This window comes from Pocillopora verrucosa, chromosome 3, assembly GCF_036669915.1.
Source record: "Pocillopora verrucosa isolate sample1 chromosome 3, ASM3666991v2, whole genome shotgun sequence".
Classification (NCBI taxonomy): Eukaryota; Metazoa; Cnidaria; class Anthozoa; order Scleractinia; family Pocilloporidae; genus Pocillopora; species Pocillopora verrucosa.
Genome location: NC_089314.1, coordinates 12,140,018 through 12,163,853, shown reverse-complemented (window position 1 = coordinate 12,163,853; position 23,836 = coordinate 12,140,018). Strand labels below are relative to the sequence as shown.

The following is a 23,836-nucleotide window of genomic DNA, read 5'->3' as shown; positions in this document are numbered from 1 at the left end:
TACCATTACTATTTATAATCGTTACCATTTCCTCAAATGTGATTGGTGCATTAGCTGCTTTATTTTTCATTTATCATTCTGTACAGTTGTAATTGGACAGTTAGCTGTAATCGGACAGGCTTCCAAACAAACTTTGAAACTTTTTTTACTCGTATCCGACAACTGTCAATTGGAAAGCACGTAAGAAAAAAAAGCGCATATACTCTTTTTAAAAATAAAAATGAGAAAAAAAAATGACAAATTACCAAATTGAACGGACTCGCATAGACTTACCGGAAGCGTATTTGTAGTAGGCCTGTTAAATTGAATAAATTGTTAGAGAGGATACTAATAATAAATGAATAAAAATTCCATCGATTAATTCAATTGTAAACATAATAACCCTACAGTTTTAACTTTCTAAGTTACTTTTGTGAAGGATTAGAGTCAACCAATTTAATGACACATTTCGCTACCACAAATTAATTTCGAAAACAATTTTTGCTGACAACCACAGTGATTTGAGAGAGAGAGAAAAAAAGTTATCGGCTTGATTTGCTAAAAATTAATCCTTCCTTGAAAATATGCTTAGCCGGCAAAACGGAATATATGATGAAAAATGCCAATGAAGCTAGGGATGTACTCGGCGACCCACGAAAACGTGATTACCGTGCCCTTGAGCAGAGATAGGAATAATTCCGGGCCGCACAAAGAACCAAATATATTGCAGGATTTGTCACCGTGCCCTCAAAGAAACAAATAAACCTCAAAAATTCTCTTGGAAACTCCAGCGGCAAGTAGTTACTCCGATGCCCGAATTAAGGTTTTTAAATCGACTTCAGCATTGTTGAAAAGTCTAGTAGTTAAGCCGTAGCAAACCTTAACTTTTTCTCTCACAAATGTTATTAAGTTTTTCGTTTCTGTTAAAGAATCTGGTCAGAATCAAATGGAACAAATTAAATGTTGACCCGCAGACAAAATATTGGTAAAGAAATGATCCTTGCAAGTCTGCTGCATGCAGTTAAAAAAAAGTTTAGAAAAGAAGCGTTTAAGAATTCCGGCTTCGATAGGTCTTAGATCTCTTGGTTTCTGTTCTAAGTTGTTTGTGAGAATAAAGGCTTCAAAAAAAAAAAGCATGATCTCGTGACTCACGCATTTTCCCCCAGGCGTTTATTATCAGCGTTATGCAAACATTCCTTTAGATGTTTAAAAATAACACGTGAATTGAAGTTATAAACGGTGGCTGGGTTTTGAAGTGTTGACAAACTTCTCGATCGTAGCTCAACCGGACAATGCTTTGGTTTCCAGCTTGGAAGACATCTTGCTGAACACTTAAGACGGATCAGGATCTCGGGCAAACGGTAGGTTGACATCCCAAGGTTTTGTTGGTCTTCAATCTTCCACTGATACATTTTCTGCCTGATGAATCCTAGATGTGGTCAAATAAAGTCTCTGTTGTGAACGTTAATTAGTGCTGTTAATCAAGATTACATTCACACTAACTTCAAGAGACATTTTGAAGAAACTTGATGCAGTGATGTCCCAATCTCTCTTATCGATCACAATTCTTGTAGGGTAACTTTCGATTCAACCCACTTGTGTAATAATTGACTAAAGGGGTAAGATTCTAAAGAAACTGTGGTGCTGCGTCGGTGGGAGTGTATATCAGGGTAATTGAGTCTTATCAACTGAGTTAATAACGTAAATTGGCCATCGTAAAGAGTAAAGGCTGACGCTTCGAGCGTTAGCCCTGAATCGCTCTTACGAAGGGCTAACGCTCGGAATTTCAGCCTTTAAACTCTTTACGGTGGCCACTCTACGCGTTCTCAACTCAGTTGATAACACTAAATTACCCTGTGAAATAATTGGCTTGCCATAATACATGTATGAATAAATGGTTGGTGGGTTTTGGAATGTTAATAACTATTTGATCGTAGCTAAGACCCACGGTGCCCTTAAAGTTTTCAGCTTTAAAGATATCTTGCTGAACATTTACAAGACAGACCAGGATCTTGGGCAAACGGTAAGTTGACATTCTGAGATTTTGTTGGTCCTCTTGACATACATATGAGTTGAGTGTGGTTGAATTCCAGAAAATATCACGAAACTTCCGCTTCATCAAAGCACGATTCAAGTCATGCTTGTTATTCTGACAAGGAAAAATTACTTCTGTCTTTGCGCTCGGTTGAGAGGAAATGTTTTCATTATCGACCACAAGCTGAAAAAAATTAAATTTTATCCCCACAAGTTTGTATTAAGATCAAAATATTTCATTGCAGCATACAAATTTGATAACAGAGAAAGTTAAGTTTGCTTGGTAATTAATCTGAACATGTTTGGATTTGAATCACCTCCTTATAATAAAGACGATAGAATGAAAATATACAAACAAGATAGATTAGAGACAAAGTTGGATCAAGACTCTGACCCTAACCATCGGTAATATCTTCAGAAATTAAGTTCTGTCCATTAAATCTCTTGATGTTTATCAATGGACCTTGATTAAGAAGTTGCAGAATGGACCCGTTCTTTGATATTTTTTAAGTCATTTTTACGAATCGAAATGCAAATCTCTGATTCTTATCTGAGGAAATCGGAGGTTGAGTTGGCTTATTGGCTGTCTTAGATCGTTATTGTTAAAAACAGTTTCTCTAATCGAGTTTCAGTGCGGTAGCTTATTTAATCTGCTAGTTTAGAGCTGTCAAATGCGCAAATCTCCCTTTCATTTTAATTTAGGTGCGGACCAGCTGCAGTTAAAAAAGTTGAGAAAAGAAGCTTTTAAGAATTCAGGCTTTGACAAGACTTGGATCTCTCAAGTTTTGATCACTGAAACTCGATATGTAACTTTAAATTCAACCTACTCTTATAATGCTTGGCTTGCCATAATACATGTATGAATAAACGGTGGGTGGGTTTGGGAATGTTAATAACTTTGTGATTGTAGTTAAGACCCACGGTGCTTACAATTTTCAGCTTGGAAGAAATCTTAATGAACATTCACAAGACGGATCAGGATCTCGGGCAAACAGTAAGTTGACATCGTGAGGTTTTGTTGGTCTTCTTGGTACACATATGAGTAGAGCGTAGTTGAATTTCAGAAAATATCACCAAACTCCCGCTTCATTAAAGCACAATTGAAGTCAAGCTTGTTATGTTACCAAGGAAAAATTACTTCTGTATTTTTGCTTAATCGGGGTGAAATGTTTTCGATATCCACCACAAGCTGCAGCAAATTATATTTCACCCCCACAAGGTTGTGTTAAAATTACAATATTTCATTGCAGCATACACATCTGAGCAAGTTAAGTTTACTTCGTAATTATACTTGATCATGTTTTGCTTTGAATTGCCTCCTTAACGAAGACAATAAAATGGAAATATATACAAGATCGATTAGAGACAAAGTAGAATCAAGACTCTGACCATTACCATTGATCATATCTTCAGAAATTGAGTTCTGTCCGCTTATATCTCTCGATGTTCATTTGAACCTTCATTGATAAGTTGCAGAATGGCCCTGTTCTTTGATATTTTGCGAGCCATGTTCACGAATCGAAGTGCAAATCTCTGATTCTTATCTGAGGAAATCGGAGGTTGAGTTGGCATGTACGCTGTATTAGACCATTGTTGCCAAAAGCAGTTTCCTTGATCGAGTTTCAATGCTGTAGCTAATTTGATCTTCTAGTTTAAAGCTGTGGAATGCACAAAACTCTCTGCCTTTTTATATATAGGTGCAGAAGGTCTTTTTGTGCAATGGGAAAAAAATAATCCCGTAAAATTTACAACATTCATTCATATAAGAATCAGATAGCTATTACACTGATATGTTCTCTGCCTGATGAATGCTAGATGTGACCAGATGTGGTCAAATAAAGTCACTGTTGTAAACGTTAATTGAAGCTGTTAATCAAGATTACTTTCACACTAACATCAATAGACCACTGCATATACGTAGGGACATTTTGAAGAACCTTGATGCAGTAATGGCCCAATCTCACATATCGATCACTGAAACTCGATGGGTAATTGTGAATACAACTCACTTTTGTAATGCTTGGCTTGCCATAATACGTGTATGAATAAATGGTGGGTGGGTTTTGGAATGTTAAAAACTATTTGATCGTAGCTGAGACCCACGGTGCTTTACAATTTTCAGCGTAAACGATATCTTGCTGAACATTTACAAGAGGGATCAGGATCTCGGGCAAACGGTGAGTTGACGTCCTGAGATTTTGTTGATCTTCTTGGTACACATATGAGTTGAGCGTAGTTGAATTCCAGAAAATATCGCCGAACTTCCGCTCCATCAAAGCACGATTCAAGTCATGCTTGTTATTTCAACAAAGAAAAACTACTTCTGTCTTTGTGCTCAGTTGAGAGGAAATGCTTTCGTTATCCACCACAAGCTGCAGCAAATTATATTTTATCCCCAGAAAGATGTGTTTAAATCAAAATATTTCATTGCGGCATGCAAATTTGTTAACATAGCAAGGTCAATTTGCTGGGTAATTAAACTTGAACATGTTTCGCTTTTAATTATGAATCATCTCCTGAACAAAGACAATAGAGTAAGAATATATAAACAAGATAGATAAGAGACAAAGTTGGATCAAGACTGACCATTATCATTGATAATATCATCAGAAATGAAGTTTTTTATGTACATTAAATCTCCCGATGTTCATTTGGACCTCCATTAATAAGTCGCAGAATGGCCCCGCTCTTCGATATTTTTCAAGTTATGTTTGCGAATCAAAATGCAAAATTGATATGTCGCAGGATGGCCCCGCTCTTTGATATTTTGCGAGCCATGTTCACGAATCGAAATGCAAATCTCTGATTCTTATCTGAGGAAATCGGAGGCTGAGTTGGCTTATGCTCTGTCCAAGATCATTATTGCTAAAAACAGTTTTCCTGCTCGGGTTTCAGTGCTGTTGCTAATTTGATCTACATGTTTAAAGCTGTGGAATGCACAAAACTCCCCTCCATTTTAATTTAGGTGCAGAAGGCCTTTTCGTTTAGAAGGAAAAAATATTTTAAATGTTCAACATTCACTTGTGGAAAGCAGGCGCATTTAAGAATCAGATAGCTATTACACTGATGTGTTTTCTGCCTGATATATGTTAGATGTGACCAGATGTGGTCAACTAAAGTCACTGATGTAAACGTTAATTGGTGCTGTTAATCAGATAAGGGTAAACACTGGAAACTTGGCACTCAAGCTGATGGGATTTTACAAATACAGAAATGAGATATCTGCGTGAAAAATTTCTGTCTCAAGAAGTAGTTTGAAAGGATGTGTTCTGGCATCATTCGGAGGTGGGGTGAAGTGGGCATAGGCTTGCCAGTTATTTCATACCTCTGTCCCACCTAAAAGGTCAACACATACTTTCACATCAAGAGAATCAGTATAATTCTCTTGTTTTACAGTAAAACTATAATATTGTAAGGGTAAACAACATAATTTTTAGTTTAAAGAAAGCACTTTGATCTCTCCACACAACACACAAGTTGAAAGATGCTGGCAGCTTGCTCTTAGATAGAGATTAACTTCAATAAACCACTGCATGTCCAGAGACATTTTTAAGAACCTTGATGCAGATTACATACGAGGGGTGACACTTGTTTGAATATTAAGACTCCTTTCGACTTCGCCTCCAGCAAGGGTTTTTAAAGCAACAGTTGAAGAAAAATGGATTGGTAGAAAGTCTTGAGCACATGGAAGAATTTAACATATAATTTTTGGGAAAATCACTCAAATTAAAACGACATATCGACTCAAGACGTTTCTCAAGCCATTCCTTTCAAGGTCGTAATTTGAACTCTCAAGTATCAGGCTTTGTGCACGCTTTTAGTTTTATTTTTTTTCTGGTCAAAAATTTTTTTTAATCTTCCCAATTTAAAGGGGATAAATTGTACAATAAAATTATGCAAAAAAATATAGGTCACCATGCTTATTTAAGAGCTAAAGACCATTTTACCTCTTCACCTGGTCCATAGATTGAAAAACAATACCATGTTCTCAGAATGCGCCATGCTCATTCCCCCGATTAGGCGATTTTTATGCGCTTTACAGGATGTGCAGTGCAAAACTGAGGAATAACCTTGATATGACATCTTAGGGATTAAATGAGGCATGTTTTTCTGTGCTGAATGGTCAATTACCATTATTGGATTAAACTCACAGCGCATGGATCAAAAATACAAAATGATTTGCTTCACCTATAACCTTAATTATAAACTCTTTTGCTTGATCACGACAATAAAACTAGCACCAACCCAAGCTAATGAACAAAACTCATGTGTAAATTAAGTGGACTGAGAGTGAGGTGAAATAATCAACTTGTGAAAGATTCTCACTGAATTGGATAAGGCTTATGGTTTTAGCCATATCTTCAATGATGAGTCTCCTGAGACGATGCAGGAGGTATCTGTTTTTGTATTGGCATTGGCATTTCAAGCTTTTTAGAGTGTTAACATAACTTGAAATGTAATCACCCAAAGTCGTAAATTGTTGGGAAAACTTTGGAGGCAAAAAAGAACCTCCTTTGTTTTTACGCAAATGTGCCCTCTTTGAATAAATTAGCAGCCTAAGGGTATGTAAACTTTACAGATTGCCTTAAAATTTGGTCCAAAGACCCAAGATACCAAACTAAAAAAAAAACTGGAAAAATGGATCTCCACAATGGCCAGTGACGTAAATTTTTGATAAGCAAACTTTAAGTTGACAGACAAACTGCAAAGCATCTAGCAAGAATATCAAAGAATCCCCACACAGCTTTGAAGACCAACCTGTCAGGATTAAAACTGTCCAAAGGGTTTACTTGTGTTGCCAGATTTGATATGCAATTAATTCACTTAAAGAAACATTTTCCATTTGTAATTGTTCTGCCTCATTCGGTTTACGATAAGATCAAGCATAAACAAAATAATTTTGCCAAATAGTGTATTTCATTACCTTTACATTGATATATAGTTTATGGTGGTTATGTTATTAATATTATGAACCTTGAAATTTGAGGGAAGATGATCGATACACAAATTCTGGCAAGCTGGTTTATAATGTTAAATGTTAAGGATTATTATCTTCCTGTGCCAAATGATGTGATCATATATAATTTTTATTTCCAGCAGCCAACTTTCCAAAAAGGCAGCAGGATCTGGGTTTCTGAATACAGGAATAACTTCTTGCAGCATGGGTGAGTTTTATGTCTTAAGATGTGAACTGAGGGAAATAACATTGTAACTTCCCAACCTTAGTTATTTTGTGATTGTTTTGAGTGGGTTAATTGCTCCAATATAAACCCTTTACACCCTGATATTAGTCTCTGTATTCTCCATACTGTTCTCTATACATTTCCTCCTGCAATAAGCAAAATTTGAGCCATAAAGTATGAATTTTTCCTCCTTCTTGAGCTAACTTACAGGAATCTTGATCTTATGAATCTTAAAGGAGTTACAAAATGATATACTTCTAACATTATTAAGAATGTTAAATTAGTGGAATTAATTATAACAGTAATTATAATAATTATGAAATAATAATGATAATAACTCCTGATTCAAACACAAATATACAGTATTCTAAAAGGGAGACCCCTGAGGTTATCCTTCAAAGAAGGGCTTCCTAACTATCTAACTTTACTGTTCAAAATCTAAGTACATTTTGACAGTTCAAAATCTATCAACCAAAATAGCTTTGAAGTTTAAAACAAAAATCAAACAAAACAAAGTAGGACTAAGGGGGTAGTAAATTTGTTAATCAAATAATGTTCATTCAAATTAATAATTCACGGTTCATTAGAAGCACTTGAGTGGCTGACATTTTTTGCAAGTTACACATTTCTGAAGCAGCCACTACACTCTGTGCTTAGATCAGACAAAGCAGTAATTACTTCTCTAAATCTGAATTAAATTTTACCCTTAATATTTACATATAGTGTTTTTTGTGGCTGGCAACTAAAATGTCTCTGGAGACCAATGACCTAATTTGTTTTGAGAATACAAAGAGTATGACTAAACAGTTGGAAATTGTCTTCAAATGTTCTGAAAATTTGATTGGGGCAGCCATAACTTTGAATCATATTTTGTAACCTGAATGCTTAGCTGTAAAATGCAAGGCCTGAATCCCCATTTTTCTGTCATATGGTGATATACTGGTAATTGAAAAATTAGAAGTTACTCGAAAAGACATTCTTAATTCAAGAACTGATTTTCTCTGGTTTCATCAACACTATACCATGCAGTAACTGGTTATAAACCTCACATTATGGTTTTGCATGTGCTGTTAGCAGGACATCAATATTAATGATGCTGGTGACATCCACATTTAAAAATTTTTACACATGTAAGGAAAAAGTAATGTTTTAATGGTTAAAATACTTCATCTTTTAAATCTCAAACTGTGGTTTACAGTTTAATAATAATGAAAACTTTGTATTGGTAGAGATAGAAATATGGAGCATTACTTGATGATGATTGTGAAGTTTTTATTGAAAAAATCAGACTCAGCAGAAGTGAGTCTTTACAGTCAAAAATCATGAATAATAGAGAAAATTTGCTATTTTCAACATGATATGAAAAGACATAAAAAGGAATAATCAAACGTAATGGAATATGATCATACAAGTTTTAAAAGACATCTGTTCATAAACAAGTTTTTATACATTTAATTTCTTACCTGGGGGAGTTGGAATTCATTCCCCGTTGTCCTTTGTATTCTTTTTCATTTTGGCTGCAAGAGATCTCGAGATGGATGGTTTTTCATTGAGGTGATTTTGTTAAACGGAGGTGGATCTTTGTCTTCACTCAAGGTCCATATCTTGAAGTCAGCTTGGGTGGTACATTATACACATAATACCAAGCATCTTTAGCCAGTTCTTACATTCAATGCCAGGTACTGGGTGTGGTTTAGGCTTGGTAGTCTTACTGTATATCAGCATTTCCCATTGCCACACTTTGATCACCTTTCAGATATGTGACATGCTTATAGGAAAATGTGTTTACAAATAATTTATGTTGATATCTTTTTTAATTGGTTTCTGATTTCGTTTGTTCACTTTCAGGGAAACTTTGAACACAGATCCAGTTTGTTATGATGGCAGGACCTAGTAATGACAAGTGCAGCAGGTCAGTGGTTTGCAATGATGACCCTCCACCTCTGAGTATTACACTGAAGGAGCTTGGAGATTTGCCAAAGAAAGTGAAACGTTGGGACACAGATGATTCTGCAGGTGACATTCTGCTTTTGACTGTGGAGGATTGCGAGTTCTTGGCTTGTTATCATTACTTGCGAGATTCCTTTAAAAGCTATGAGAAATCCATTGGATATTTTTACTTTGGAAAGATGGGTGACAATGAAGAGGAGTCCCTGAAAGTTGCTTTAGTGAAATGTCCTAAAGAATCGTTGGATCCTGGAGGTTCTCAAACTGCTGCTAAGAATGCCATCACACTCCTGAGACCTAAGGCTACCTTTTTGGTTGGTTTCTGCTACAGTTTGAATCCTGACAAAGCCCAGCTAGGAGATGTGGTGATATCCTCACGGCTTATAATATATCATCACAAAACTCCAGTGAGTAGGGATGTTGGTAACCTTATCAAAAATGCAGCTGATGGATGGAAGGCACCATTACAAAATTCAGAAGCACAAAAGGTCAAAGTACATTGGGATGGAGAGATTTTGAGTTGCTCTGATTTGATTGGTGCTGAACAGCAATGTCAATCACACCCTGGGGCAATTGCAGTTGAAATGGAAGGAAAAGGTGAGAATTACTCTCAGGGTTACTCTTGCTTGGCATCTGTGATCATTGTGCAGGAAATGGTTTTGCCATAACAAGGATTACATGTATTCATTGTGTTCAGTGTGTTATGGTATAATTTAAAGGACAGAAAGAACACAATGCTCCCATAAACTCAACGACTTTATTAAACAGCATGAAACATTGATAAGGAGTGACTCTGAAAGACAGCACAGTAGTGATCCTTGATAAACTTACTTATGCCCATTACAGACTGAGTTAGCTCATCACTGACACAATCTCACATGTGTTTCCAAACTTCCTTGAAATGAACAATCTTCCACAGAAGCTCTTTTCTATACATAGCTTTCTAGACATCTGATCACTCCTGACAACAGCAACAACAACTACTACATGACTGAGTACTTATTTTCATTTAGAAAGTATTCCAGAACATTTTGGAAGCTTAATTACAACACAACTGTTTTTGTAGTAATACATCATAACAACGTGATCTAATAAAATGTTCCAGATAGTTCAATGGTATATGTATTTCAGCATGACCAGGCATTCTAGAAATTTCTAGAAACTTATTTTAACAGTCACTATCCATAACAGTGGAATATAATGTTACCAGGATCGCTAATACAAAGCTGACCAAACCCAATTACACAAAATGGTCAATTACATGTAACTGAATTTAAACTCCTTTTCCTCTTTTTCATGTGTCTGCTTTGGGCCTAAGCACTGATTGGCAATAGTGAATTAAGATGGAATCATTGTTCATATCTTCATAATATAACTTTCTGATCTTGTCCAAGTGACCCAGTAACCGAGTAATTACTAGAAATATGATTGTTCCCAGTCATATACAATGGCGTACTGTGAGCAAGAAATAAATTATGAGTGGTCCTAGAGGTTTTCAAACATAATGTTTATTACACTGTACCCCCAAATTGATGTTCTCAAGCTTTACCTCTGAGGTACAGGGTTAGAGAGGAGCTTCTGGTCGCTATACTTTGTAAGGCTAAGTTTCTGAAGGAGGAAAGAAAGTTAGCAATTTTTTTGTATGGGGAGTGGTCACCATAAGCGTACAATGATAATGATTTTTACAGTATACCCTTGACTTTGATGTTCTTAAGCTTTACCTCTGAACTACAGGAGGATCTGGTTGCTAAACTATTAAGCCCGGAGGAGGGGAGGTACTTATCAACTTTTTGTAGGGGGGAGTGGTCATTACAGGTGCATAATGGTAATCTTTATTGCAATGTACCCTCCAACTTGTCATATTTTCATGCCTCACCTCTCAACCATTCAAAGCTTCTGATTGCTACACAGTGAGTATTAAGCCAGGTTCTTGTTGGAGATGAGGTACTCCATACTTTGTGTTCAGTAAAACTCTTTCCTGAATTCCAAATCCTTATTCTTTGCTATACTGCTTCTGACTAAAAAGGTACCCTGTCCTTAACTCATTATACTCTCTAGAAAGAGTGGTGCTAATTTATATACCTGCAGAAAAACACAACATCTCTTAAAATATTCCAATAACAAAGAACAAACAAAAAGAATGATCTGCAGAAAAACAAAGCCTCTTTTGCTCCAATTAATCGTAACTATCTCCCCATAATATCACTGTTTAAATCCATTCCAAGTGTTATCACTTTTTGTTTTCATTTTTCTACCTCAGGTCTTTTTGCAGCAGCTCATGACATGAAGATGGAGTGGCTTGTAGTTAAAGGTGTTTGTGGTTTTGTACCTGGCAGTGCAACTAAAAACAATTCATGGAAGATTTTTGCTTGTGTTATGGCAGCTTCTGTTGTATCCAACATGTTGAGTAACTCTTTAGTGTTTGAAGATTGGCCTCATTACAGAGGTACGTGTACATTTTTGTAACAACTTTGGTTGTCTTCCAAGAGATCTTGTGGCTTGCTTGTTTTCCTTGGTATAGAATATCGTTATCTGCTGATGAGAACATGGAGACCAACAGTGGAATTAAATATGTATCAAAAAAACTGAAAAACATACACATTCTTAATGTTTTTCAATCGCATTGCCTTGAAAGAGAACTTTTAAAAAGTCTGAGATATGAACAAATTCACTTTCATTGGTGGCTTTAATTCTAATTTTGAAGTCATAAATAACATTTTAAAATTCAAGATTAGAGGTGGTTAATAAGAAATTATGCAAACATGTTGAGTAACTCTTTTGTGTTTGGAGACTGGCCTCATTATGGAGGTGCATGTACATTTTTGTAACAGCTTTGGTTGCGTCTTCCAAGAGATCTTGTAACTCGTATCAAGAAAAGTGGCTCAACATTGTTAACAATAGGCTTTGTTATACAAGAGAAAAATGATCCTAACCCTAGCTAAATCTGTTGAGATATTTCCATGTTTGAAACTGTACTTATTTAGATCTATCAGAATTTTGATTCTACTATGGAATGAGATAAAGATGCAAAAGAAATTGTGTTGTGAACAGTTATAACATTAATGTGATAAATCTTCAAAGAATTATCTCAGTGCAATAATGTGGTATCAATAAATTAATATAATTGTACACAGCTCCACTTATGGGAACAAAACATTTGAAGAGAGGCTGTGAATGCTAATCTCTCTTTGCATTTTTCACTTTAAGGTACTTCACCCCTCACTGTAGTACCCACCACTGGTCATGGAAGAGAACTAGAAGAATCAAGGGGAAGGACAGGTGAACAGGATGCTCATTTTGAACTTATTTTTCAAGTTAATTTAATTGAAACATAGTTCTTCATGTTGGTTGAGTTTTTGTTTTTGTTATTGGGAAATAAAAAACCACATTTAAGTCCATTTAGTTGATTCTTACCAGTATCAAACCATGTTGAAATGAATGAAAAGGTGTGGGGTTTACCACTTTCAGTTGTTTTTGTTGACTCATCGAAGCCTAGCATGGGCTCCAGATTGGTTTCAGTTCCCCCTCACATGCTCCAATGAAAAGGAAAACAACATGGCAAATCACTGACTTGTTTTTTTGATGTATTGATATTGAAGAAGTGGAAGAATTCATAGGTGCATAAATGGGCCAAAAAAGCTGTAGGACTGAAGCTGTTAGGAAAAGAAAGGAGAAATGAAAAAAGAACCTGAATGTGATTTTAGTCATCTTTTGAAATAGAAATTAATGTTATTAATACCAAGAATGCTTCTGTCAGCAATTATGAAAATAATACTGGTCAATGCAAATTATTTCAAAGGTGTTTTTACCTCATTCTCTTCTCTAGTTTAAGGAAGTGCTGAGTTTCCATGTGAAAATGAACATATAAATAAAGACTTACTTGTAGTAAGTTTTAAATTTTTTTAGCTGTTCTCTATTTTTTTTTTCGGTTTTTAAGCTTCTTGGTTTAAAAAAGGCACTCTATAGAGCTCATGTACCTATCTTTAAATACAAGCTGGTATACTTGTTTCTAATTATTTAAATAAAGAAAAGTTATCGAATACTAATCTCTCTCTGTATATCTTTGTTTTTAGACACGGTTCATCTCCTTGTGTCTCCCACGTCTGATCCTGAAGGAGAACTAGGAGAGCTACCTATGGAACTTCTAAGAATGAAAGGTGAATAAAAGATACTGTTAAAGGCTAAAATATTTTAAAAGTAAAACCTATATGTTGTCGACAGTAGGTCATCATCAGGGTGATGATGACCAAGTGTCGAAAATGTCTGGTTTTTACTTATTTTAGCCATACATATAGCTCAATGCCATTAAATGTTTTCGTATTTTTTTCAGTAATTAATTTCAAGAGAAATTATTCCCTATCTGAGATATCAACTTTTTTTTCTGTCGTTTTTGATTTTTATCAAAGAATGCTGTGAAGTGCTCTCAGCCGTTATTCAATAACTTACAGTAGCTCAGAGGTAGATGGCCAACGCACACGCAAAACTTTCGCACGTTTTTCGCGTTCTGCGCCAAAAAAAAAGGGCTGCTAAAGCGTGTGTCTTAAGAGAGTTTTTGCTATTGTTATTCAACGCAGTCAGCTTGTTTTGTTCTGCATTGTTTCGGAAAACTAAGGTTTCCCGTCTCAAAATGCGGCCAGCGAAGCATCAAATCAATATGTGCATATCTCAATATCAAAAGGACGCAAGGGCAGCCGTTCGTAAGGGCCGTGCACGGTTGCGCGAGCTGGGTGTATTAAAAGCTGCAGTGCCAAGCATGCGGCCCAGCGATAAGGCAGCAGAATGGGAGGTAGCCAAACCCCAGATAAAATTGGTAAATTTTCCTCCAATCCCAATATTTGTTATTTATACTTGAAATTACTTTCAAGTATTGGAAAAACTTTGAGTTTGAAATGTTTTCAAATTTCGCTGGCAAACATTAAAAGTGTGCGTCACAACTAGCTGTGTCTACAGACTCTGATCTAAATTGACTAGTTGACCTACGAGTGCGATCGAACTATCTCAATTGTTTTATAACTGTTAATAGTTATGTCTTTGATCGTGCAAATCACACCCGCTAGAAAATGAAAAGTGCACGAAGACAATTAGTCGTTTATCCCGCACAGATAGCTTACCATTGATAAAAAGAAGCTTCAGTGAGAGGGTAATTTATCTTGTGATGAAAATAAAACAGTTTCAAAGGGATGAACCGTGAAGCCTGAGATATATTTCATTTTTGCATGCTCAGATCCGTCTGAAGTTATAGAGGTGAGCGCGCAAAACCGAAATAGATTCACTGCGGAGTAAACTGCCGATTGGTTTTCCATATCAGTTCATGAAAAGCTGATTATCGCGCACAGATAGCTTACCGATTAAAGAAAGAAACTTTGGCTCTACTGGTATGAATCTTGTTATGAAAATCCATCTTTCTGGAGGGATGGACACAGAAGCCTGACGTTCCCTGTTACAAAATAATAAGTTATTTTTTCATGTTCAATTCCATCCTTGGTTATAAAAGTGAGACGTACTAAACCGAAATTCATTCTCTTGAGTTGGAACACTTGAATCTTCTGAGTAAATGCTGATTCGCTCTCCATATCTCCCTCTCATTAATTCTCCCTTAGTATTAGATTTCCGTATTGAATTTTCGGCAGTCGCATGAAGACTGAGCAGTTTAACTCTCACAATCTTCTGCAAGATTATAGTTGATAATATTGAAATTTTGTGAAATGAGAATCATCATAGTTCACGTCTCGTACATATTTAATCACTTAACGGAAAAAAAGATACCGTTTTGATCTTTTTCTCAATCGTATTTGATAATCGATCAGTTCCTATTCTCAGTGATTTTGTTAGATACTTTTGATCACGGTTTTCATTTTTCCTAATCACAAATTGGCAGTAACAGTGTTTAATAGAAGGTCTTTGTAAAGTTAACCGTTAGCCGTAAAACGGCCAAAAAATTAGCCATTCGGCGTAAAAATTGACAAATCGTAACCGCTAGTCGTAAAAGAGTTAACCGTAAAAAAAATTTATGGTGACAACAATGAAAAGATATTAACCGTTAGCCGTAAAAGCCATGCCAACACCCCTTTACGACCCTATTTATACTTAGACAGGGGCATTCAAGGGTTCATCGGAAGATTTTAACCCCCCTATCCCACAGTTCATGATAATAAAACACTCTGGCCGATAGGCCCTTAAATTCAAATTTTACGTAGCTAAAAAACCCCACCCCTCCTATTTGAAAATTGTTCTCAACGCCTCAGTTAAGTAAATGCCTCGAGGCTCTCTACAGAAACCGTCATTTTCGATTGCATTTATCATCAGTAGTAAGACCAAAAAATATTTTTTTGCGTTGACTTTTTACAAGGCGACTTGACTTGCATATAGAGCGAGGTGGTTTAAATGAGTCACTGCAATACGGATAACTTTAATTGTTTTTAAACTTACGAACCTTTGGCTCAATGCGCTCATCTAGGGTCAAGTGTACCCTTGGGTGCGCCGATGGAGGTTGATCTTACTGGTGCATATTTTTCTTTACCCAAGTTGCTTATTGTACAAAAATAGTTTTTTAGAGCTTTTCGCTCGATTGCAAACTAGAGATGTAAATGATATGTCACCAAATCCGTTTTCGTGGTGATGACAGTTTTTCTTACTGGCCGAAAAAAAAACAAAAAAAAACAAGATGTCTTCTGTTCGCGTATGTGGGCGTGGATTTTTCATGTAAAACGATGCACAGTAGGGATGCATAACGCAATGGCACAAATTGGCCTTGAAACAAATTCATTAGCAGACATTTCATTAGAAATGGAAAAAGCTCCATTGCTACAATGAATCTGTTGGCTCAAATAATATGTTCTTGTCTAATGATTTTTTAACATTTGTTATCATGCAGGTGGTTCGACTAAACATTTGCGTCGGTTAAAGGCGGAACGCCGTGATGAAGAGTCATCCCCGAGTGACGCCTTAACTCCGAAGAGAAGAAAAACTCGTTTAGCAGGTAAAATGAGGACATATCTATGGGCGTGCCCGTTAACCCCCAACCCCATCTTCCCTTTCCCTGCTTTTGTAAAATAAAAGTGCATAGATCCAGCAAAATGGCATGAATAGATGCGTTACGTACTACCCGATATACTCTCATCTTGATGCTTTGCTGTGCTGTCTTTACGTTTTTAGTCAAGCAAGGAGTTCCCAGCGACGAAAATTTAGAGTGGCTTTACCCAAGTTGCTTATTGTACGAAAAATAGTTTTTTAGAGCCTTTCGCTCGATTGCAAAATAGAGATGTAAATAATATGTCACCAAATCCGTTTTCGTGGCGATGACAGTTCTCTTACTGGCTGAAAAAAAAGAACAAGATATCTTCTGTTCGCGTGTGTGGGCGTGGATTTTTCGTGTAAAATGATGCACAGTAGGGATACATAATGCAATGGCGCGAATTGTTCTTGAAACAAATTCATAAGGAGACGTTTCACGAGGAAAGGAAAAAGGTCCATTGCTACAAAATAAATCTGTTGCTCAAAAAATCTGGTCTGATTAGTTTTCTTTTACATTTGTTATAATGCAGGTGCTTCTACTAAACATTCGCGTCGGTCAAAGGTGAAACGCCGTAATGAAAAGTGGTCTCCGAGTGACGCCTCAACTCCAACGAAAAGAGGTAAAATGAAGACATATCGATAAGCATACTCGTTAACCCCCACCTTCCGACCCCATCTTCCTTCCCCCCTGCCTTTGTAAAATAAAAATGCGTGGATCCAGCAAAATGGCATGAATAGTTGCGATACGTACTACTCGCTATCCCTTCATCTTGATACTTTGCTGTAATGTCTTTATGTTTTTAGTGAAGCAAGGAGTTCCAGCGACGAAGAACAGAGTGTGGGTGGGTTTTTTCGGGGGGGGGGGGGGGAAGGCGGCGATGGCAAGGGTTAACTATGTTAATCCTTTCATGCCAAGAAAGCTGTACTTAAGTTCGTGTGATGTTAGAAACTTGGCATCGTGTGTATAGTTATTCCTTCAATAGAAGTTAAATTCCTTTTTTTTAATATTTCTTAGAACCGTTGAATCTTGAGAAGTGTCAAGAGCAGCTTAAGTCTTATTACAACACTTTTAGCAAGGTGAAAATCATTCCATGGGATGACAGCTCTTCCATTCAGATTGATGAGATCTACACACCTTTGTCTTGGGTCAGAGATCACAGGAAGCCCAGCGGAATGACACATGAGAAACTTAAAGACTACACCGACATGTTCAAGGGAAAACCAACACGAATGCTTGTTTATGGTCGGCCAGGAATTGGCAAGAGTACGTTTTGTAAGAAGGCTTCGTATGACTGGTCGAAAGCCTTAAAAGAAATCCTAATGAACTTTGGCATTGTGCTTCTGATTAAGTTGAGAGATGTGTGTGATTTAGAAGACATCCGTGATGTTTTACGTGCGTCTAAATTGCTGGCCAGTGATGGTCCGATCTCCGTTGATAGTCTCTATGATTACATAATTAACAATCAAGATAAAGTGCTTCTTATTTTGGATGGCTACGATGAGTACAGCTGTGCAAAAGAACACTCACCCATCCTTGCAATTTGGAAGGGTGAGCAACTAAGAGATTGCCACGTCATTGTCACCACGCGTCAACTTGCATGTGATAAGTTAAGAGGCCCGAGTCACGTTCAGTTAGAAATTCAAGGATTCAAAAGCTTGGAACGAATAAAAACCTTTGCGAGAAAATTTTTGGCAGATGAACAAGATCCTAACGAGTTTATGCACTACCTGAAAGAAAAAGATCTCGTTGACATGGCAGAAATACCTCTCCTCCTACTGATGTTGTGTATTTTGTGGAAAGAGAAACATCACGTAGGACTGCCAAAATCACGGGCCGATATATTTACACAATTCATTCAAACTATGCTGGATCACAAAGATGGAAGTCACCAGCCTATGCCATTTCAGAAAGTGACCTCAACAGAAGCTAAAGAAGACTTTAGTAATCTTGGAAAGGCTGCCTTTGAAGCACTTCTGCAAGACCGTCTTTACGTACGCTGCAGCGAACTCCCCAGTAATATTTCAAGAAGTTTTCAAAAATTAAGTGAAGTTGGGCTTTTCCAGATTGTCAATCTTACGAGTCTCAATCCTGAGAAAGGGGCCTATTTCATTCATAAATCCGTACAGGAGTTCCTTGCAGCCTGGCACATTAAGGAGGAAGTGTTGTCGATTAAAGGAGAAAGTACGCCTAGCCTTTCCAAAGTTGAATCATTTGAAGAGATCTGGAAGATGAAAGAAGTTCTGAAATTTGCCTGTGAGCTGTCAACAGAAGCCGCGTGCGCAGTTTTCCATCATATGGGGTCTGTTGGAAGAAAGGAATCTATGTCGGAATGTGATTTTGTTGAGTGTTTTCTGGAGCTTGGAGCACTGGATCGAAATGAAGCACTTTATCTTGAGCTTATCTCGCATAGCTACGTTTATTGTTCGGCCGAGAAGAGGCTGGATCTCTGCTCAGTATTTCCCTCTTGCACCGGAGGTGTTTTGCATCTTGAGTCTAACACGGTGAACATTACTGCAAGTGAACATTTGCTGAAATCTGACATGATACCCGACTTTCTCTTTTTTCCTCTCCACGTAAATTCTTCAGAGAAAAGCTATCGAGGTCGAGACTTGATCACTGTAGCGGAGGACATAAATGCAGTATTTTTGAGCTGTTCGGGCGAAAAGAAAGCCGCAGATTTATTGAAGAAGTTCCCGCCTCTTCCTTTGCATGATTTCTTTTTGAAGAGAGAGAGAAAAAAAATCGTCGTTTATGTTAAAAATATATGGAAAGATTTTGGTGACTTTTTTCCTACTGAAATGCTGCGAGAGCTCATTTCGCCAACAGCAGAGTCTACTCAGGTGGCGCGTCTTGTTGATCCGTTGAACGAACACGACAGCGAAACAGCTTCGAGTTTGACTCAGAACAGCCTTTCCTGTGTGAAGTATATTTATATTTTCGATATAGAAAGGCAAGAGATGAAGGTGGTGGCTGATTGCTTACCACTTTTCACTGCTCTGGAATGTATGGATATTTTTGGTAAATCCTTTGAAATCATTGATGCTCAGTTGACAGAGACCCTGGTGTCTCGTATCAACTTTACTGACAGACTTGACTCATTAGAACTTGTTAGAATCAATTTAACAGCCAAACCTGCCGCAGTCATCGCCAGATCTCTGCACCAGTCTCCTAGCCTGAAACACCTCAACTTGTCACAAAACCCTCTTGGTAAAGGAGTTAGTGTTCTTACTCAACATCTCAGCCGTGTTCCTCACCTGGATAGGCTGTACCTTTCTGGTGTTAAAATGACAAAGCAGCAAGTGAATGAATTGAGTGCCGCTGTACGTCAGAGTAACATCCGCCTGTTTAACACAAAATACCACGTAAGTTTTGTGATCGTAGTTTGCATAATTGTAGTCATAATTCTTATAGATTCTGTTCAATTTCCTGTGGTGTTGTTTTAAGAATTTTTACGCCCTTGGTTCGCGGAGCAATTGCGATGTAGCTATCTCCAAGCCAGAAGAGACACTTGCGCATTTCCGAAAAACACGTGTGCGGGCAACAGCCAAAGTTGAACTGAAATGGAGCATCTTCTTTGGATTCCTTAAGAATCCCCAGTCCCAAAAAAAAAAGAATGAAAAAGTCCAGTCCATAATTCGCAGCTCAGTTTCGTTCCGTTTTAATCATGCTTTCATAACATTCTTTTGTATTTTGTCGTAACAAGCCGACTCGCAAACGGTTCGTAAGAGAGGAAATCCAAAGCGAAGCAAATATTGTGGCTTTTTAATGATTTTAACGATTTCAATTAAAAAGTTTTACATTCCGAATTATTGAAAAGGCTTACATGCATGAGAACGTTATACAGTCACTCTTTGTCGCTACCATTTAATCTGTTAAACTTGGAAGCAAAGCAAGTCGTTTTTTTTCAGTGAAGATGAGAGCCCATTTAAGTATCTTTGTTTACGTTTGAAGAAGGGTGAATTCTGAAGGGTGTAGTCTGTTTTTGAGTGTCTTAAACAATATTATTTTGTGTGTCTACAGTGGAAACACAGAAACAGGATACACTTCATTCCTAATTCATCCCATTAACCTCGATAAATCTACTCCTTTTATAATTAGGACCAGAGAAAAAAGGAGAAAATAAAGTAAAACGAAAGTAAATGCGTTACCACTCTGTGCGCTTGAATGTGAGGACGGCCGCGTGTTTTCAGATATTAATGACAGAAAGTTAATGTCAGTGTTTGGAAGAGATCAAGGAGCTACTTTCTAAACTTGTCTTAAAATTTAAGAAATCTGCTAGGACTGGTTTTCGACTTTTGTTTATTCGTTTAGCTATTCTTTTCCTTTGGAAAATGGTCTTCATTTCCGTAAGGGCAACAGAATGGAGGGAGTAAACAATTGCTTGTACTTACCATGAACTGAGCATCTGTCTGTAAGAAATGATTTGAGACCCTAGTTTTTTCACTTTGTTTTATTTACAGCTCTTAGGAGTTGTTAAACAATGTCATACTTTAAAGCTGATTCAAGCATCTCTCTGATGGAGGAAAAGCTAAACTTCAAAGGAAATGTGGTGTGTTTCTGGACGCTCTGAGAAAAAAATTATAATACCTGAGTATTCCCTTAGAAAGAGCTTCTGGAATAGTATTTGGGAGTTTTGTAGAAGGAAGGTTAGCATAAATCTATAAATTTTATTTGATTGATTAACTCAGTGGTTTACTATATCAATTAGGTTTTGAAAAAATGCTGTAAAGGCACCACAGAATTTTTTCCCTTAAACTTCCTTTTACACAGATTTTCCTTTTCTCCCTCTGGTCCTAACCAGAAGTCACCAGGAACATTGTCGATTAGGAAAGAAATGACCAAGGGCTTCCACTTGAAAAGTAGTAGAGAAAGAATGCTACCACTGTAAGAGAGATACTGGTTCAAATTTCGCAGGCAGAGATTCTCTAATGTCAATGGTTTGCAGTTACTTTGATAAAACATGTTTTTATCCTCCTCTATCCAGAGAATTTCTTGTTAATCAGCTTGTGTAAAAATAATGATGAAGGTTACATCTGTCTGAATCAAACTTGCCCTAACTAGTGATATGTCTTTACATTTTTTTATATTAACTCGCTAAGCAGACTGCTAAGCCGATGAGCTGCTGAACTACAAAAATATTGCAGCATTTGAAATGCTCACCAATAATGTCCACTTTTGCAGTTTCCTAAGTTTGAAAATGAGTAGTAGCTGTGGATGAGCTACTAAGTAAATATTCATAACCTTTAACGAGGAGACATCAGCAGTTCCTTGTTCTCACATGAGCTACTGAGCCTTTTCCTTAAAAGGTTACCTTTAGTTGTATTCTCTGCATGGGCTTGTCAGGTCAAGTACCTATAAGACTCTAGGAGAGGTGGTCACTTTGATGTTATGTATATTTTTTGAACACTTCAGCTTATTTCTCTAATAAAATAATCAGTATGGGCCCCACCATGGATGTAATAGGAATATATCTAAATTTTGGTGAGCCTTGTGATGTTTGCTTACAAGGAACGTTCCTTAATATAAAAGTTGTTTTAATTTGACTCAGTCTAACATACTCATGGCATAATTTCTCTTCATATAAAAAGTAACCAGGGTAAACAAGTTGGAGTACAGGTGTATGTTGTTTGACAAGATAATGTTGATTGTTGGTTTGTGATTTATGACAGGATAAGGAAGGGAATGTCAAACCTGAAGAAGAATGGCCAGCAGATGAGTACTGGAGTGGTTATTGGTGGGAATCAGAAGAAAAGTCAGATCCTGGGTCAGTTACTGACTCAGGTGACGAGGACGAGCCTGGGTCAGGTAACTCCTCAGGTGACGAGGAGGATCCTGGGTCAGTTACTGACTCAAGTGACCAGGAGGACCCTGGGTTAGTTACGGACTCAGGTGACGAGAACGAGCCCGGGTCAGGTAACTCCTCAGGTGACGAGGAGGATCTTGGGTCAGTTACTGACTCAAGTGACCAGGAGGACCCTGGGTTAGTTACGGACTCAGGTGACAAAGAGGATCCTGGGTCAGTTACCGACTCAGGTGACAAGGAGGAGCCTGGGTCCAGCCTGGAAACGTAACTGATTAGGACTGACTCAGTAGACTGCCTGAAACTAAGGAAACTTACCATTGGTCAGAACTGTCAGGCCAGACCAGTCCATCCATTGATAGAATTCCTTCAGATCTGCTCAGTTAGAGAAGTCAATACCTAAGTTGTAGTCATTGTGTTGAACAAAATTTGAAAACAAGTTTAGGAAACCTGATTAAACAAAGCACATTTCAAGATGATTGTTTGGTTTGGTTGGTTTGGTTGGTTTCTGACCAATGGTAGGAGACTTCAGTGTTGTGATCAAATGAACAAACAATCAACTGTTGGACAAAAGATAAGGAAATATATTTTTAGAGTCATTTAGCTTAGGTAAATTGGTACCCTCACCAACATGGTAACTCCCTTCCACAACATCGCTTAGAACATGTGGGATGTTCATCTGGAGTCAGAGTGTCTCATCCTTGAAATAGATTGTTGGATTTGGATATATTTTAGGTTATTTTTCGATGTCCAAAAATGTTGGTTGTAGTTTTGATTTACAGCTTTGGGCTTCAAAATTTGGTTTCCATGTTACTGAGTTAGTGACTGAGGTATTTTTTGTCATTTTTTAGTTTAGTTGGCTAACGGTTATGTCCTGCCTTGGCAATTAATTAGTTCATTAGGCTGACTGTCATTTCTTTTGATATAAATGTAAGAAGTCCTCAATGCAGCCATTCTTCAGAAAATCATAGATACCAGTATTTCAATATGGCAAAGCGCAAAACAATAACTACAGGTTGTAGTCTTTACTAAAAGGAAAAAAAACAATGTGAATATCAATTTCGTGATTAAGGATCAATATTTTTCTTATTTTCATAGCATTCAAGATGCTGTGAATGAATTTAGCTGTTTGTTAATTGGGGATGGGCTTCTGCCTGCCTAATTTTCTAAACATACCATTTGAGATTAATGTAAATATAACACTGTGGTTGACATTCGGTCATCAGAGCTTTCAAAAGTCAGTTGAGTTTGATGGAAGAAGGGAGACTGTTTGACAAGTATATCACTAACTCTGAATTATAAAATAATTTAATACAGTATTGTATTGGTTGTACTCTCAAAATTGTCAAGTGAGTACCAGTTAAGTCATGGTTATATTATATCTTTCTTATTTGAGAAGCTAGAATTGTTCCTTAGGTGACATGTTCCATTGTGGCTGTACATTGCACATTGTAAGACACTGACTCTATCTCCTGATTTTTATATATTAATCCTTTTAAGGCTGATTTCTCAGTGATAAGTTCTGTTTTTAAGTGCTCCGTTTTGCAATTGTAAACTAATTTATATCAAATTGGATAAAAGGGAACACTTTTGAGTCCTGTGATGTTAGCGAAGGTCATCACGACGAACCAATCGGACCATTATGTTTTATCACAAGCGTCCCAAGCTCACTTGTATCGAGAAAAAGCAAACGATTGATTCATGAAAGCGTCACGCGTTCTGTGACACGGTGTTAAGTTATGGAAGGAACCGTTATAAGGAAAAGTATGGGGAAAGAAACATGGTCGATTTGCTACTATAAATATTTCGAAGTATGAACATTTCACAAGTAAAATCATTAGAACTTACTCACATCTTGTGTGTCCGTCGTGGTTTCCG

The 23,836-nt window shown here is 37.1% G+C and overlaps 1 protein-coding gene and 1 long non-coding RNA gene across 3 annotated transcripts; one reads left to right on the top strand and one right to left on the bottom strand.

Annotated features, from left to right (window-relative positions):
• The first annotated feature begins 1,211 nt into the window (after positions 1-1,211).
• On the top strand, positions 1,212-23,836 carry LOC131783616 (NACHT, LRR and PYD domains-containing protein 4A-like). Of its 2 annotated transcripts, none has more exons than XM_066163251.1 (13): positions 1,212-1,340; positions 1,941-2,002; positions 2,953-3,007; positions 4,136-4,190; positions 7,114-7,178; positions 9,045-9,740; positions 11,404-11,589; positions 12,351-12,422; positions 13,217-13,300; positions 16,018-16,122; positions 16,688-16,777; positions 17,173-19,520; positions 21,828-23,836. In XM_066163251.1, exons 6-13 carry the CDS (start codon positions 9,074-9,076, stop codon positions 22,227-22,229), a joined length of 3,954 nt encoding a protein of 1,317 aa, XP_066019348.1. In that variant the 5' UTR covers positions 1,212-1,340; positions 1,941-2,002; positions 2,953-3,007; positions 4,136-4,190; positions 7,114-7,178; positions 9,045-9,073; the 3' UTR covers positions 22,230-23,836. The 2 variants fall into 2 exon arrangements, with proteins under 2 accessions (XP_066019348.1, XP_066019347.1); XM_066163250.1 differs by having other exon boundaries at positions 7,111-7,178.
• Positions 10,613-12,963, bottom strand: LOC136279457 (uncharacterized). The gene is made up of 4 exons (XR_010716890.1): positions 12,558-12,963; positions 11,473-11,678; positions 11,020-11,225; positions 10,613-10,751 (listed from the first exon to the last, which is right to left on the bottom strand). It is a non-coding gene; the product is annotated as an uncharacterized lncRNA (long non-coding RNA).

What these genes read in the sequence shown, in the direction of transcription:
- LOC131783616 (XM_066163251.1), top strand. Translation starts at nt 9,074, where the DNA reads ATGATGGCAGGACCTAGTAATGACAAGTGCAGCAGGTCAGTGGTTTGC. An exon ending in AGTTGAAATGGAAGGAAAAG is followed by an intron (nt 9,741 to 11,403) that starts GTGAGAATTACT and finishes TTTCTACCTCAG; the next exon opens with GTCTTTTTGCAGCAGCTCAT. An exon ending in AGATTGGCCTCATTACAGAG is followed by an intron (nt 11,590 to 12,350) that starts GTACGTGTACAT and finishes TTTCACTTTAAG; the next exon opens with GTACTTCACCCCTCACTGTA.